Here is an 18376-nt window from a genome sequence, read left to right as displayed (position 1 = left end):
CTGACAAGGGCAATATTACCTTTATGTAGAATAACAATCAATGAATAAAAATCACAATTGATTAAAATGTAACAAGATGTAAAATATTAGTTTATTAATAAGAAAATGTCTAAATTCAACATAGATAGATTTGACAACAAATTGATTCTGTAAAGGAGGTGTTGTAAAAATGTGAACCAGGCATAGACATGTTTTTGGTAGCTTCTGGAGGTTATTTTGAAAGTATAGATGTTGATTATTTTCCGTCCATGAACATACTTATTTATGGGTAAATATGCAGAGTTTTAGAAATAGGTAGCAAGTGTAAACTGATGTATGTCATGTGACGATCCCCATAGTTTTTGTGGATGGAAGTGAATATATTCTATCATCTGCTAATCGTTGTTGGTAGATTTCAGATCACATAATCTGCTTTAAATCACATGGTTTGTCTTGCTTTGATTTGGTTGAATTATTTTCAATCTTTTTTTAAATGGACTTTAATTGCTGCAATATGAACCACAATATTCAAATAAAGTTATAAAGGTATGTTTATTTTATTTTATTCTGTGAATGGTTAGTAATATTTTTTTTTTCGTTTTTTGTTTACCAGTTTTCGCTTTTGGTACAACCCACTGCAGCCGGTTTGAAAAAAAAAAAAAAAATATCATCAAATATATGAAATTCCCCCCGCCCGGGCTTTTGACATAGTATCGTCCAAGATGGCAGCGTCCGTGTTGAAACGATGTGTGACTGCAGCTCTCAAAGTTAAACGTTCGTCTCCGTCTCTTTCAGGTAGACACACTTCATCACAGGCAACGAGAAAACGACATCATGTTTGGATTTGATCTGTGCGCGCAACATGTATTTGCTCGGCTGCTCACTGTCCATTGTTGACCGTTTAAGACGGGAGCGGCTGAACGTCCTCGTACACACACACACACACACACACACACACACACACACGTGTTATACCCACCCACGTGACTCGGTTGACTGTTTGTCTTCACAGCCAGACGGTGGCTGCTGTCAGCGGGTTACACGGACACCGACGTGTGGGAGGCGAGAGAGAGAGATCAGCAGAACCTGGGTGAGAGACGAGACGTCACACACATCACGTCACACACACATCACGAGACGTCACAACGAGACGTCACACACATCACTTCTGACCAAAGGTCACATCACTCAGCTCAGGGTTATAGGACGTGTAGGGAATGAGATTGTATGAATACTGGGATGTGTTTTTGTTATACGATGACAATATTCCTAAAATTAGGTTTAAAAAATAAATAAATAAATAAATGCAATACATTGCCTCGCTATCAGTAATCTCAGTATATTGTAATATATGCATCAAAACACCTGATTCTTACCAACACACAGCATTAAGAAAACGTGACTGTCATAGTTGCTCCATTGGTTGGCTCAATGCTGCAACTCCCGTGTATCTCTTCCACATTAATAGGTTAGGTAGTTACTTTATTAATCCCCGAGGGGAAATTTTTGAAATTTTAACAGCCTTTGTTTCAAATGAATGCACCGCCAGTGTGTCGGTCCTTTCACCCCCTGGAGGGATACCCGGTGGTTCCGTTGAAGGATACGAACTCTACATCGCATCATTGCGATATCATGTGCCAGGAAACTCTCAACTAGTGGTTTGTGAAACCGATAAAGTTTGTAGACAAATGACTGCGTCGGCACAAGTATTAAACCGTTTTCCATTACAGCCCCTCCTGGAATCCACAGCTACATTTAACGAAGCGTGTGGGTGACGGATTTACACGCAGGTGACGTCTGACGTTACTGTGTGTGCACTTGAGCAACACCGGGTGGCAGCGCTGCGCTGCAGCCTCACTGGTGCCCCAACAGCTGGGGACTGTTCAGTAGTGTGGACATTACATTACATCACATTACGTTTCATTTGGATGTGATTTATGCACACAGCTTTCAATGGCTGAGATGAAATAAACACGAGGAATACTGAAGTTCTGAAAAGTTTTCGATGGATCACAGCTGATGACGCAACATTTAAAAGACGCCATCGAATGCAGTTTAGTTGATGCTGCTCTATGGCAGGCAGGTGTGTCGCACTGTCACGTTCACGCTGTAAAATATACTGTAAATAATGCGTTAGTGACATAGTAAACCATGTGACAGCATTGTTAATGTTTTTTTTTTTTTTTTTTTTTTAATAATTCACAGCTCTACTGGCCAACACTATGGACAGGACTTATGACAGGAATCTCCCCGTTAGCTCTCTGACTGTATCACGGGTAAGACTATATTTTATTTGTTTATTAAAAACCTGAATTTTATGGCAGTGGGGACAAAGTTTTCAATAAGTATTTATATGTTTTCTGTTTGCGTTTCAGTTTGTTGACAACATATCATCTCGAGAGGAAGTTGATCAAGCGGAGTACTACCTTTACAAGTACGAGGAATCATTTTTGTTCCTGCATCAGTTTCTGCATTTTCATTTCTGTGTCAAATATCTGCTGCTTCCTTGCAGGTTTTTCTTTTTTCGTGGAAACAGACATATGTGTTTTTCTTGGAATGAATTTTCTGTTTGGTTTGTCTGTTTTGGTTTATTTCCAGTCACATGCTTTTCTTTGTTCTGGGTAAGTCCAGACTTTTCCTGTTTACTCCTTCCTCTGGAATCTGCACCCATTCTCGTGATTACAAGATTTAGTATGTTTTCCAATTGCACTCTTGTTCAGGGCGCATTGACTTTCATAATTGGGTGAGAAATAAAACCACAATCCCACTCTGGGAAGTTTCTGAAGAGTATTTATTATTTTTAGCAGATTCTGATGTTTTTGACGTGTTTGATGTTTTATGTTTGAATTATTGGTCCTGATTTTCTGGATGAAGCTGTCTAATTTGATGTTTACCCGTCCTGAGGTTCAGCGGCTCAAATGGTTTACCAAAGTCTCATCACGTGTCATCTCATCTCTAACTTGCATCTTTTGTGTCATTTTATCTGTCATATTAATAAGGCAGAACTGTGATGGTTGAATCGGTAAAGAGACCTTGTGGTTTTTTTTTCATCCCTCAAGGTTTCGTCACAGTCCAAACTGTTGGTATCTGCGAGACTGGACCATTCACAGCTGGATCAGACAGTGTCTGAAATACAGGGCCAGAGAGAGGGCCCTGTACACACTTAAAAACAAGGTACACAACACATTATGTTCCTGTTATTTATTCTTTGGATGATGAACTAGATGTAGTAGTGCCTCCCATACAAAGGCTCTCCTTGAGCAGCCCGCTCAGGTAAATAATATCTTTTGTTTTCAGTGTTTCCCCGGGTTGAATGCTTTGAGAGGGTTGAATGGCCAGGATGGGAAAGAAGGAGGCGTTTGCTGTTGATTGTCTGGCTGTTGAGAAATTCATCTTTTGGCTTTTCTTGCGCTTTAGAGTAACGTAACAAGTGCAGCTGTTGTCAAGTAACATTGTGTTCACTCCACCCGTGTGTAGCAGGGGCTGAGCCAAATTGAAATCCCTAATTTCAAAATAAAAACCCTCGTTTCAAATTACTAGACTTCTCTGTTTGCAGCCACATAACACGCGTCTACGGATAGTCTGAATGTGAGCTGTTTAGGGGACACGTGTAAATTATAGCAACAGAAACGAGCCTGGGTAACCCTCCCCCTCTGAGCCGCTGGATTCTCGGCATGAATATAGCGCCACACCACCCACCACCTCTGCTCTTGAATGCGTCATAGTATCAGAGCATCTCTGAATTATTCCAAAAGCAGAGACGTTAGCTTGTCCATGATATGTTTACAGTGAGGCTCAGCGGCCTGTGCTCGTCAACATGGCTGCGTCTGTTGTTGTTTTGATAGATAAGAGGTCTCCGTGTCAGTGAAGCATTCAGAATCATTAGTTGTATTATCGTGTGTCTGATATACACCATCTTCACCAAATCACGAAGGGTAAACACTCGTAAAGTTCACGGACAGATGCTGTAAATAATCAGGTATTTGTACATGATGTATAATTTGTGTATGTGCAGGTCCAGTATGGAATATTCCCAGACGACTTCACCTTCAACCTGCTCATAGATTCTTACATTAAGGATGGAGACTTTAAAAGTAAGAACTTTTTAATTATGTTTTCAGTGATACACGTAGAAAAAAATTCAGTTCACACAGAGTCAAATAAAATACAAAACCTCGCAGGTTTCCAAACACATTCTTTCAGCTGGAATTGAACTGAAACTGTCGAATCACAGCTTTGCTTGTTTGTAAAAGTCAGGTGAAGGGGAAGCCTGATTATATTTTCTGTAATAACATTAGAGAATAAACGAGTTGATGTTGCACTCGCATGTTGAAGTTTGGATTGTATTTGATAAGATGTTTCTTTAGTGCATATATTGTAAGTGTATAACTGAACTGCAACTCAAGCCTGATATTGTTTAATTACTTTAGAGGATACATCTGGTGTGTCTGTATCTCATATCTTTATCACTGGTTCACAGACTGTTTGTGTGATATAGCCTCACAGGTTACAGCCCTGCCAGATGAACTCAAGTATCCTGTAATGTTTTTTTTTTTTATTGATTTGAATGTATATAAAACTGGTTGTTGTTTAATGCTAGTGATGTTTGGTTTTCATTCAACTGAACTGTCAGTATTTTGACAGAGACAGAAGCTCAACATTGATCCGTTACTCTTAGTTTTTCGGCATTTATCACTTTTCGCTGAATATTTTATCTGTTTAAGAATTATTATCTTTTTTTCCCACAACTTTGAGCTTTTACATCTCCTGTATTTTTAGGTATTCAGCAATTTATAATTACAGATACTGAAGTCAACCATTTATCTTTTACATCTTGCGTTTAATATGTGAATATGTTCCACTGGGACGCATGTTTATTTGTTACAATAAAAGTGGATGTGACAGTTTATTGAGGATCAATACCACACTGTTTTTTTAATGAAATTTGGTTGCAGGAACAACTTGTTATGGGGTTTGTTAAACAAAAAGGGATCAGTGTTGTAGCATGTTTCTGACTTTGCACTACCTGTTCTTTATCCTACTCTGCTGACAAGTTTATGATCGATATGAAGAAACCCCTGAATTGTTGTTTAATGTGGCAATATCTGAAAAAAGCATTCACCACAGTAGCCTTGTAAATAGAAATAAAGAACAAGATAAATTATTTCTATGAGGAAAAAATGCGGCACTGATGATGTGACGTCGTGTTTTTGCTGTAACTGTGCAGGTGCGTGCTCTGTGGTGGAAGAGGTGATGCTGCAGGAGGCCTTCGACCTTCCCTCCACACAGATCCTGTCTCTGTACGCTTTGGGCAGTTACCTAGCAACCAGACCACAACTCAATGTGAGTGAAACAGCAGCACTGCAGGTGTTAAGGACAGCAAATGGTCCCAGAATATCCTCATGCTTAGAAACACAGTACTTTACCTTCTGAGGAGGTTTCATTAACAATGCAGTACATTTTATTTTGGAAAAACAGATGCCTGGAACTCATTAGTGCGTGCACGTTTCAGCAGGACTAACAAACCACTTGTTCCTCGCTGCGCTCAGGTGTCAGAGGAGCGGGTTGTGGGAGCGTCCCTGCTCATCTCTGGACTGAAGCAAGACAACACTGTCGGCCTCAGCGCTCAGCTACTCGGCAACTCTCTCCTCGGTGCGGATTCGAGTTTGTTCCCCCACAGTGTTGTGTTACTTGTTTTTACTGCGATTGATTCGTCCGGCAGTCTTTCATTATGCTGCTCGTCTCATTTATGCTCCTCCCTCTTCCAGGCAAAGTGGAGATTTTAAAGGGCATCCATGCCGTATTCAAAGGGATGCCTCTGTTCTGGGCTCGAGGGTACCTGGGCCGAGCGCTGGCTGTCATGGAGAGAGCGGCTGCTGCTCCCGGGGATGTCAAGCTCTCCAAAGACACAGTAAGAACATACACATGCACAGGAGGATTTCATTTTGTCTGAGTGTACTTGTCTTACAAAAGAGCATCATCAAATGGAAGAAAACTTTCCTGCAAAGATGCGAGTGCTGAAAACACTTTTTTACAATAAAACTTTTTTATAATTTACGCATACATTTTTGTGCTGAAGAGGATATGAGCTTTGACAGGCAAACGTGCAGTTCAGTGACTCTGCACAGCGTTTTAAATTGTTATTGACAAAAACCCCGGTGACTATTGAAGGAGTGACGGCCTTACTGTTATATCTAAGGTGTACTGATCCAGTCCCTGGATCTCCGTTGGGGCTAACACTGACCTCGCGCTGTCAGTTACATTAATGCATTCACCACGGGCTCAGTTTAGAGTGTGACATTAATCCCTGCAGTTCATTCTGTCTCACACAACTTTTGATTAAAGATACTCTGAACTGAACCTTCAGAATCAGCAACGGAAGATAAAAAGATTCAAAGTGCAGCTTCATTTTCTACTCATTTTTATGTGGTGGCTCATTTATTGTTAGCAGCTTCTGAAATACAAATCTCGTGTTTTTGATTTTGATTACCTTTTTAAATCCCTAAAGGAAATTGATGCACAATTTGAACCACGAAAAAGAAAAATTCACAGACACGGGTATAATTTTTTTATCATGTATGATTAAAAAACAGTGTGATGCTGTCCATATTCCAACTTGTTGATGTAATGACATGCAGTTGTGCAGTGTTAAGGTCTGATGTAAGTTACATACATAAACAACATCTGAGGTTACTAAAAGCAGCTTTATTTTCCACAGAACCTGAGTCTCACTGTGTGTTTGAATGTTTGAAGGCAAATGCTTCTGTTTATATTGACATGTGAAACTATAACACTTATTTTGTTGGAACTCGGTTATCGCAGAAATACACTGAAATATTGTGATATTATTTCAGGGCTAAAGCGCCCACCTCTACACTGGTGATAGCACACATTTACTTTCATACATGGAAGAAAAAAAAAACAGGACAGTAACACAGTGCACTACCACAGAGGTTCCCAAACTATTCAGATCATGCACCACAGATGCCCGATGTGCAAATGCATGTACTGATCAAATTCCCCCAGCATCACTTCCCACTGCAGATACCAACAATTGCTTTTATATAATGAAATTCAACAACAACACAAGGTGTCTTTTTCAAAATCAAACAATACATTCATATTATTATTATTATTATTATTATTATTATTATTATTATTATTATTATCTCATCTCATTCCTATATACTCAGTGCACTCACTAAAATCCACAGAGGGAGGCGAGTAGAAACAGCTGTTTGCAGTTCTCTCGGCCCTGTTATATCCAACGCTGCCACTTTCCTCTCCATTGTTTTTTTTTGTTTTTTTTGTACCTTTCAATCTGACTGAGTTGAGCTAACATCAGCATTGTGCTATGACGGATGTGTGGTGAGATGTCAACTTCCATGGATAATCAAATTTTATTTTAAAAATATTTTGCATTATCAACAGCTGATCTTTACATCATTGTACTCCGATGAATGCATATGTAGTAACTGTTGTCTGTGATGACATGAAATTACATGACAGTCTTTTGGACTTGGGCCAGTTGGAGTACAATTGTTAGGCCTTTCAGCGAGGCTCTTGTGTAGCGCGGGTGTTGAAGGTGCTACAAAAAAATGTAAAACACCAATCATTGCAGACAGCGTTACTCTCTGCATTCATTTGGACTTGTGTTAGCGACATGTAGCGCAGCTCTGCCTTCCCATTGCTCCCAGCATTCGCTTTCATGGTGATGATAGTCTGGATACCCTGTTCGCATGATGGTTTGCTCAGCCACTCTGAAGGGCTAACCAATCAGCAACAATGGCGACAGTCACTAGCAAATGAAATGAAATCAAGCCGGAGCAAGAAAAATTGCTTCATGTATCTTAAAATTTATTTTACAAAGTCTGCAATGATCATTTCCCGACATGGTGTTTTACTCTACTCCAATTGGAAGAGAGTCTCCGTTATTTACAGTTTATTGGGTTTTGGCACACACGTGTCATATTTTGGTCAATGCTGATGTGTTAAAGGTTGCTATTATAGTTTCTAATAGCTTTAATAAGTTAACCCGAGGTTTACGCCTGTCAGATTGCAACAACTTGAAACACTCCCCGAAGGAGCCTGACCAGACTGATATAGTCACCCAGTGAATTTAAGTCTGGGAACACCAGTCAAAGCAATCCTCTGCTCTCTCTGCGGGTTTGACGTCAGACATATTTCCCAAAGTGTTAGTTTTTTGCTGTAAAATTATTCAGAAATAAACTTTGGATTAAAAATGAACATGCTAAACAGTGACTGTGGTTCAGAAAAAACATCATCGTACACAGACTTTTTGTTACTTTCCAGATGAGCTCTCTGACAACGACAGCCTTTATTTGCCGAGATGAAACGCATGCTGTCATTTTGTGGTTATTTTTACATATACGCACACTTAAGCAGTCGGTTGTCGTGCCTCTGATGCGGCCTGCGCTGTCTAGTTTAATAGTTCAGCTTTGTCCACGTCTAATGAGATTTTGAAAAGCCTGCAGCGCTGAGGATGTCTGTGAGGATCACTGCAGCAGGAACTAAAGCGCACGTATCAGACAGCGGCACGGCAATAACGTAGACGGAAACGGTAACGCCGTAGGACAGAGAGGAAGTATTACATCTGAAATGACGGTGCTGGTGACTGCTGCCTCGGGTCACAGTTAATCCTACCTCTTCCTAACATTTAAGAGGTGAGTTGTCAAGGGAAAGTGTTCAGGCTCTCTCATCGTTACATGTCTGTTCTGAAATCATTCATTCAAGAAACTGTCTTCTTAAACGGTTTAAAATATTGAAGTCTTACTCGCATAATTTAATATGCAACAACGAGACTTTCCAGGCAGGAACGGCTGTTTGTCAACGTGGTTAATTATACTTATTTGTATCGTTAAAAATGATCGTCTTTCTGCATACATAACATTATCCTTGATCACTTTTCAGATAGACTACGTGAATGACTTGCTGCAGGAACTGTCCTCAACCTCAGACACCGACTCATCCGGGGAGGAGTCCGGAGATGAAGAGGGCAAGAAAGAAGATGCCCTCGATGAAGAAGATCGAGACGAGCAGGCGAAGCTGCCTCAGTATGTCAGCAGATTCAAGGTGGGTGTTTGTTGTGTACGGCAGGTGTGTTTGTCTTCGCTGTATCAGTTTAGATATAGATTCATTTTCATTGTTGGGGCCAACCAGGGAACATGTGAGAAGTGTTTCCTGTTACGTCTTGGGTTGTAACTCAGACTTTAGAGTCAAATTGGAGTGAGCAGCATACTGTTTTTTTTTTTGTGTTTTTTTTTTTTAAACCTTTATCCAAAACTTGAACACACAATTAAGAAAGAGATTTGAAACTCTTCTATTTCTAGTCAATCTAATAAAAATGGTCTGGTGTGAAGAAGGGTTCACTTCAGTGATCTTTAAGATAGTAAAGGTGGATGATTATTATTTTCTTTTAACAATGATAAGACTTTATCACTCTTTGTACTTGGTCATTTGACATTACCTCCTAACTGGACAATAGTCGTCATATACGCATGTATTTTTCAGGCCTAAGTGAGGCAAAACATGACACTGACATGGTATCCTCTACTGGACTGACATGTATTCACACTTTGGCGGGTTACCGGGCTGGAAGAATATATTTCTTTTCTCTGAGGATTTTTTTTTTTTTTTTTTTTTTTTTTTAGAAATGGCCATGATTTATTTATGACTGACAAGTGGTAACATTTATGGTTCTCTGATGGATGACTCCTGTCAATGAATTAAAAGAAGCTGCCTTAGTGTATTAACCACACTTCTAGCTCTCAAAGAAAGGTGTTTTGTGGAGTTTTCCTTTTTACCAGAGTTTGTTTACGTTCAGTTTTACTCGTTTAGATACACTTCGGTCCTCTGTGTCGTGTTGAAGGCTTTTCCTTCCTCATTAAACATTTACATTCACATTTTTCAAATTGCATTCTTCTTCGTTCCTGCTTTTGTTGGGGCAAGAGGGTTTGTGGCACGTTACCACCGCACCACCTGTACGTCAGCGAAATAGTGTGAAACCGTTAGCAGGAATGTGCATTTCATAGATGGTGTACATGGGCGTTCACATACTTTCCGGTGCGCCTACGTAGAACAAAGAAAACAGAAGCGTGCTCATAGAAAAATGGATCCATCGCGTTAATAGTGGTCAAGTTTCAGTGATCAAGTTTACCAGTCAGTAACAGTGTGGCCTTTTTCTAGCTACTTTAAACCAACTTAAAAAATGTTTAATGCTGTTTGCATTCATTTAAATAATGAACTTTATATTCGGTGTCTGACATAAACGATATACAAAGATAAACGGGTCCAAAACGTGCTGATAGAAATGTTCCTGCATATTTAGGTTTTTAAAAAGTCACGTGGCAGGTTTGATTGAACCTTTATTCTCAACTTCTCGAGGCAACAGAGCAGTAGCATTCTTTTAAAGCCTTTTATCGGCACTACTTTTTAAAATGTGGTCTGTGGTTGGATTGTGTCTACAAATGATCTCTTTTGTGGATTGAAGACTGTTTGCAGAGAAACTTGAGCATTTTAAGATGATTTAAATGGAGTTTGCTGGTTCGACAGTTTTTACCCCAACTCATTTAAATGCAGTGATGAGTTCACCGTTTGGTGCCTTCAACACTTTATTTCTTTCCCGCCTCTGCAGGAACTGAGCAGCCAGCTGGAGACTCAGGGTAAAGTGGACTCGGCCTCCTTCCAGGCTTTAGTGACCGCTCTGGCCCAGCAGAACCTGGCTGCTGCAGAGAAACCGGACCTGGAGGAGTACGAGAGCCGGGTGAAAGGCTGGGAGGCCGAGAATAGGCAGCTGATCCAGAGAGAAAAGGAGATGAGGGAGAAGGCTGAGCAGGATAAACAGGAGCGATTAGCTGCCAGGGCTGCAGCTCAGCAGGTGTAAAGACTCTGAAGATTGAGCTGAACTGAAGAGCACTGAACTGTCCACTGAGGATGTGCAGTACAACTCTCAAATATCAACATTACATCTGCTCATTTCACCAGTTACTTTGTATGTATCAGGTATTGTGTGCCTGTGTGATAAGTGTTGCTCTTTTTTTTTGATAGAATAGGGGAAAATCTACATATACTGTCAAAATAAAATTGAAATCCATTTTAATTGTATCCAAATCTCACGTTTTCTGTTGTGAACTAATAGATGACATCATCATTCGACCGTTCACACACTTCAGTTGTTCAGCCCAACCGTTGCTGACTTCATGTAACCAAAAAGAGGTGTGTACGTGTGTGAGATTATTGAAAGGGGTATTGCACCGAAGAATTTGCTGATAGCCAATCTCTAGAAAACCAAATTCTTCGCCTGGAAAGGAATTCATTTATGACCAGAAACCTTTCCGCTCACTAAGAAAAACATTAATCCTGCAGAATAGATCACGACAACCACACGAACAGACACAAAGTGCTCTTCAGTGTTTGTTAATAAGTCAACATAACACAGGAGTTGCAATATCAGCTAATACTTAAACAGCACTTTAGTAAAACCAGCACATGCTAGCTGGCAAATAAAGTCTGGGATGTTTGGAGTCTGCAGAAAGATAAGATAATGGATCTTTGGAGGAGAAAATGCCGTTGTGGTGGTGCACAGAATGCATTCATTCCACATTATGTTGTCCCTATTCAGTATTCAGGGCATGAGCTTGGGAAACAGCCCAGTATGCAGGCCAGGATGTATGAGCAGCACAAAACACCCAAACAAGAACCATTGTGATCCAGAGGCTCCTTAGTGACTGCTTTTCTGAGAGTAGCTCTGCACATAATCAGTGTTTTCTCTGTCATGTAATACTATTATTACATATTTAGTCTCCTTTAAATAGCATTCGAACATGGAGGTGATACTTCCAACCACCTCCTGAAACCGAGCCGGACAGCTTTTTACTTGACTGAAACAGCATTTGACAAGAAGCTCGGTGTAAATTCAAATGTTTACTAAGAAGACAGTCACGCACTATAACTACACTACAACTGTGTTTTTACAAAGAGATTTGTCATATCTAAATATTTGCAACCAGTGACTAAATGCCAGATGGAGACTTTCGACAGACAGCAATGACTTGCAAGAGCTAGGATATTAATATACGGGTACTAGCTGAAATTAGGATGAGGACCATTTTGATCTTGTAATCTGCAGTTCAAAAATATTTCCAAAGTTATAAACCTGTAAATTAAATCTTCATGAGGAGTGCCAAGATTGTGCATGTGTAAAAAGGATTTGTGTGAAAAATGAGACTCTGTGGACAAATTTACAAGATGCTTGATAGAATATTCTGCATAAATACGACCTTAAAAAACATCAGCTTTTCCCACAGGTCGTTTACACAAGTAGATAAAGAGCACCAAATGAGACAAAAATGCTTGGTTATTTATTTATTGAGGAAAATGATCCAATACTACATATGTGAGTGGCAAAAGAATGTGAACCTCCTGGATTATCAGTTCATTTGAAGGTGAAAGAGTCGGGAGTTTTCAGTCAATCGGTCAGGTCACAAACTTTGCAGCTCAACTGTGTATCAGTGGTGAAGACGCTGTGAAACATCTGTGTTCAGATTCGAAGCGCTCAAAGTTCCTACTCGGTGTGTGTGGCGCCGAAGTTACAAGTATGACTTCTGACCCTGTATTTACACCTGAATCTGATTTGACAATGACGATCCAATCGCAAGACAGAATACAATCACATGACTCATGGGTCCGTTACCTGCAGGCCCTGAAAGTTGTAATGATGTGTCTCATTGATGAGCGTGTTTAATAGCTCTTGAGCTACAATGCAGCGCTGTGCCACAGAGGAATAAGCTACACAAGCAATATTTGGTTGTAGAAATAGTTTATTTACTTTGAGACAAATATCGAATATTGGCAACTTGTGTTTTAACTGTATAACATTTAGCCGTGTCGTCGTCGTCTTGGTTTTATCGATGGTGGTTTAAGGCAGCAAATTAACAATTCTGATTTTCTTGTTCTTGAAGTTTTGGTTTTGTCATTTGTTCATTTAAAGAAGAATCCAGGGAGAAAATTACCCAATTTGACTTATTTTTAACTTGTGTACACACTTATACTTCACATTAGTAACAGTTATGTGGGAAACTGAATATCAGCATGAAGCTGTATTTGCACTGCTGAAGTGTAATAACCATAAAGTAAAGAGCCACTGTCTTCACAGTCTGCTATAGAGTCGTTCATCTTCCATCTCATAGATTCACTCCACAGGCTGAGGAAAACAATTTTGGTGATTCTTATCTCCCAGCGGTCAAACTTTAACTGTGAAAAAGCTGTAAACGATGAATTAGCTCTAATCTGCAACAAAGAAACGTGGGTCAGTCATCGCTCTGTCAGCTCCTCATCCTTAAACTCAGCATAAAATCGCTGGTGTAAAAGTAATGAGTGTTTACATTTGTCGCTGTTGTCACGGACGGTTTTGTCATCTCAGGTGTTTGAGCAAGACAAGTGTGCTAACAGCGCTGATGAAGTCATCCAGATGAGATGTCAGGAAGTTTCACCTTCACATCGTTGGCTTTCTGATGCCCAGTGACTCGTATGTGTTTTGTTGCAGGGGGAGGAGGGTGGCTTTAAGGTGTCATGGGTTATTTGAGATATGTAAATATTGCAGGATCTCAAAGAGAAAAGGGGGATGAATTAGACATTGTCATTGCGGAGCTGTAATACTGAACACCTGCTGCTGTACAAACCTTATATCTCTATTGGGGAGCATTATCGGCTGGCAGGAGGATTCACAAGAAAGCCAGCAGATTCTCATTTCATCTTTTAGGTTTCGTATGTGCTATCTCTGAACATGACGTTCCTCTGAGTTCACCATTTCTCCCGTTAGCTCATTTCTAACCACACGTTGTGTTTTTATCTTCCCGTGGTTGCAGTTTTCCGCATGTCACGTAAATATAAACTATGTAATGTTTTTTTTTTTTCCTTCCTCTGATCTTTAGCTTAAGTCAACAACATTCACGTCCTGTTTTTGATTTGTAAGTGTGATTTATATCTGGTGTGGGAGACCACAGAGTGTCTGTGTCTTGCTGTGAGAAGCAGATTGCAAGATAAGATGCTGCTCTTGACTGGTCTACCCACAGTCCCCAGAGAAACCTGTTTATCAATCTTTCATTATTCATCAAGGTTAGCTGCTTCATATTTAACATTTTAAAGAGATAAGTGAAAACAAATAATGTTTAATTTATCAGTCTATGTGTTTAGAGGGTATGCACGGCTTTTATGTGTTCTGACACCGGGACATTGTTCACATATTGAACTCGTAAATTAGCGACATGTGCTGTGGTAATTGGAAATTGGATTTATCTGCTGTCTGGTTCATTTGCCTGTAATTTTTTTCAGCTGTATAACCTTTTCAAGCAATTAAAATGCAGAAAGAGTTCAAAACCTGCAAAACACCAACTTTAATAAGCTAAACTACAGAACATGTTGTGCTCTTTATTTCTGGGTTGATTAGAGGTGTAATAATTGTGTAGTGTGTTAAACAAACAACGTAAAACCTCCTCTCAGTCATATATTTGTCAGTATCACATGTTATGATTATATATTACTTTATTTATCAGTACATTTTTTTTTCCGTGTTCATATTCTGTGGAGTCTAAATAATCATATCTTAAAACTTAAACTGAACTTCAAAGTTCGACTTGATCTGAAATTTTAAATATTTATTGTTTTAATCACAGCAGTACTCGAGCTGCATGAACTCCTTATGTTTATTTAAACCAGATAACTCATGTTATCCCAGCACGTTGGACAATGCTCCAAAGACCTTCTTGTGACGTCGGCAATTGTTGGCTTTCTCAGTCTCTAAGTGCCCGTATAAGTGGGGTAGAGATCCGGGTATTGTGGAAGAAAAGTCCATGACAGTCAGCTGTCCTTGGTCTTCTTTGGTCTTACAGTAGTCCCTTCAAATATTTGAGGAGTGTTTGGGCTCATTGTCCTGCTGCAGTATGAATCCTTTTCCACAAAGATGTAAACCAGAGGGTGGACCATGTCTCTGAAAAGATTTGCGCTCCTTCTCCTCAGTCAGGGTGGAGTCCATCCCCAACTTGACCCCCAGACTTCAGTATTCCCACCACCATGTTTCATTGTGGGTTTGTTTCTCTCTCTCTTTTATCTTCTTACATACATCCTCCTGTTACTGCCATGAATCTCCAACTTTAAGACATCAGTAAACAGGACTTTATTTTCACTCAGTACTGTGAAATGCTCGTATGTCGTAGCCCACCCCAAGCATTGAACCTTGTTTCCCCTCCTGACAAGTGGTTTATAGACGGTCCTCCTCCTCTGAGACCACTCCTAGAAACCTTTAGTCCAGCCTGGCATATTTTTGGAGTTGCCAATATAAGTTGTTTTGTGCAACTTCTCATTTCCCCGAATCTCTACATCTGAGAGAGTGCAAAGTTATCGTGACCCATACAACAGCAGCATTAATGGGAAACTGGAATTATCTTTTAACAGCTCTGATACCAGAGTGTATACAGATAAGGCTTCAGTCAATGTGTTTGGGCGGCACATAAATAATGTCAGTGAGTCACATATCTGACAAAATGATGGTAAAAATAAATGTAAGTCAGTTAATCTTTAACTGCTAAATCATTGTTGCTACGAGCAACAGAGTGTTCAGACAAAACAGACAAAATAAAGAAAAAACATTGACAGACAGTCATATAAATAGAGCTGTAGGTTCCTGTTCTCAGTTACTTGCATTTCAATGAACTGAATCAGAAGCAGCACACAAACAGCATCCAGTGTGTCCAAAACTAATTCACCAACTCAGTGATTGGAATAGAAATGAGATGATTAAATGACATCCAGTGTTGCTCATTTTTTTTGGTTTTGCCCTTTGGCTGCAGGTTTGCACCGTTTTCCTTCGTTTATGCATCATCAGCAGTGTAACACCCTGCATGCTTTTTTTCCATTCTGTTTTAATGGACAACTTCGGTCGACGGGCAACGAAGATTAGCAGTAAACAGCTCTAATGTGGCTCTGAATTTCTCTCCCTGCTAATCATTGCCAACATAATATCGATGATTGTACAGCAACTCGCGGTGAAATAGGACTCCGTTTTTCCAGGGAATCTGGGTTGTTTGGGTTGATTAACATTTTTAGAGAAATTTTACATAATGTTGTTGTTTCACTGTTGCTGTAATGTTCTTTGTCCCTTTGACTTGAATGAGTTTGAGCCAGCTTTTGTGTTGTGGTAGGCTCTGCAGTCTTTCAACCTCAGCCGTTAGCTGCCCTCTATGGGTTTGATTTGGGCCATCTGAAGACTGTCAATCACTGTATGAAGACAGATGTTGACATATGACTGGTGTTTAAATATTGGATCCTTATTTTTCAGTAACTGTTTATCTTTTTAGGAGTTCTCAATAAATTTGACGACTTCATCGACAATCTAAACAAATGCCAGATTTTGATCAGATGCAAGCTGCACTTAATCTCACCAAGAAAACTAACTTTCTGTTTTCATGTTGGCACTTCAGTGCCAGTTTAAACAGTTTACATCTGATTATCTGCGCTGCTGCTTTGTTATGCTGAGTGACATCACTTACGGATGTTATCTATAAATCTACGAGACCCCAGAATAAACACAACCCAACTCTCTCTAAACTTTACATTTAAAATCAAGCTGCAAGGAAAAAAGACTCAAGGACAACAACCCGTGCACCTGGACTTATTCTCGGAGACGCTGGGAATCGTTAGTCGGATTTAAAGTTACTGTAAACTGTTCTGTTTGGAAGTTTAACCTCTAAAGGCCAAGGCTGTTTTGGGAAATTTTACCTGACAAAACATCCCCAGATTCAGGCAGTAACAGATCCACAACTGTAAGTTAAATGCCTGAGGCTCTATGGATAAAAGATACTTGGCAGAAGTTTGAGATAGAATAAGTCTCTTTGTCCTTATCACCAAGCCAGAGCGACATTGGAAAACTCCAACAAAAACATATATTTTTACCTTTGCCTAGTCAAAACTGTAAATTACAGAGTAAATAACCCATATTATTCTAATTATTCTAATAATTCTCAGCTGCAAGTAGGAACAAATTTGATGCACAACAATCCTACATCCATTTTAATCATAGGTACGAGGCAGTCTCTTCACTGAATGTGCCACGCTCTGAAACCTTCAAATAATGGTGGCATTTTGCATTTTAATAACAGATACAGACTGGTCTCAGTAGAGGGACCTCCAGCATGGAAAGGGTTAAAGCTTAAAATAGCAATGTAGACAAAAATTGAAGGTCACTTTCATGAAAACAGCGGCTCTAGTCAGACATTTGTATTGAATTTACACACTGATCTTGAACTTTGTCTTTTGTTTGGCACTCCTCGATGTAGTAATACAGAATCAAACGACGCTCAAACCTTGACTTTGAAAGTTCATGTGACTTCAGAAACAAGTTAACACAACTTTAAAATAATAGTTTGACAATTGGGGAAATATGTTTAATGCCTTTTTGCCCAGAGTTTGACTGATTGCTGATAATACTCTTGATTACAGCAGCTTAGTACTGCACAAAGACCTGGAGCTTCCCAAACCCTCTTCCAGTTTCCGAGCAACAGCACCTCTTTAAGATTTTGTTTCATGTACAGATTAAACTACAAGATATGACCTGTTGAACAGTATTGAGCCTTAGAAATGCTGGTGGGTGGACTTGGACACAGCCAGGTTTACTGTTTGCTGCTCGGTGTAGCTAAATGTCCGACAGCCCATTTACCTCTCAGATTTCCAAGGTGCTCGACTTTTACTTGAAGCCAGAATGGATGATAAATATCGAAATTGCTCTGAGAAATTTAAATGTATGCACATTTAAATTCAAACTGGGCAAACACTGACAGCTAAAAAAAACAATCAGTTTTGTAAATGTAAATTGTTCTCAACAGTCTGTTTTGGCAGTTATGAAACGAGTGGGTGTGTAAGCATCCCTGCACACATACGGCAGAATTACACCTGGAATGAAGACAGTTTTCTTTGACCCATCCCATGAGCTACCGAATGTGTTTGTACATGTCCACAGAGATCGTGTTGCCCTGCAGGTACCAGTTGTTTTTTCGAAACAAATAAGCCTGTGGCAAATTGTAATCTCAGGTACAACCCTACCATTAAACCAAAACACATCGTTGCAAGGGATCTCATCCAGATACGCCTCAATACTGTGGCGAATGTAGTCGCTACACACCTGTACGTGCACTACTGTTTTTTTTTTTTATCTCGTGCTATAACTGTATATTCTAAGAAACAAAGTCAACCCCCCCCCAACGGCTGTAAAATATGGACTGTTTTCTGCCAATTAGCAAAACCTTGAAGACAAAAGAACCTGTAGAGCCAACAAATCCTTTCCGCAACACAATGTAATTGTTCAGTACAGGAGTTACAGTAACGG

General features: G+C 39.8%; 1 protein-coding gene across 1 annotated transcript; it reads left to right on the top strand.

Moving 5' to 3' along the window:
• Positions 1-692: 692 nt before the first annotated feature.
• mrps27 (mitochondrial ribosomal protein S27) lies at positions 693-11103 on the top strand. Its single transcript, XM_069138848.1, has 11 exons — positions 693-774; positions 992-1069; positions 2185-2255; positions 2355-2413; positions 3039-3153; positions 3995-4073; positions 5207-5322; positions 5529-5631; positions 5748-5890; positions 8911-9072; positions 10634-11103. Exons 1-11 carry the CDS (start codon positions 702-704, stop codon positions 10880-10882), a joined length of 1248 nt encoding a protein of 415 aa, XP_068994949.1. The 5' UTR covers positions 693-701; the 3' UTR covers positions 10883-11103.
• The last annotated feature ends 7273 nt before the right edge of the window (positions 11104-18376 follow it).

The sequence above is a fragment of the Embiotoca jacksoni genome, unplaced genomic scaffold, assembly GCF_022577435.1.
Source record: "Embiotoca jacksoni isolate LCO1_2020_lvr unplaced genomic scaffold, fEmbJac1.0.p SCAF_8, whole genome shotgun sequence".
Classification (NCBI taxonomy): domain Eukaryota; kingdom Metazoa; phylum Chordata; class Actinopteri; family Embiotocidae; genus Embiotoca; species Embiotoca jacksoni.
This window is presented reverse-complemented; position numbering and strand designations above follow the sequence as displayed.

Excerpts from the sequence above, each read along its gene's own strand:
- mrps27 (XM_069138848.1), top strand. The coding sequence starts at position 702 with ATGGCAGCGTCCGTGTTGAAACGATGTGTGACTGCAGCTCTCAAAGTT. Across the intron at positions 775-991 it reads TTCGTCTCCGTCTCTTTCAG|CCAGACGGTGGCTGCTGTCA; the intron begins GTAGACACACTT and ends TTGTCTTCACAG. Across the intron at positions 5,632-5,747 it reads ACTCGGCAACTCTCTCCTCG|GCAAAGTGGAGATTTTAAAG; the intron begins GTGCGGATTCGA and ends TCCCTCTTCCAG.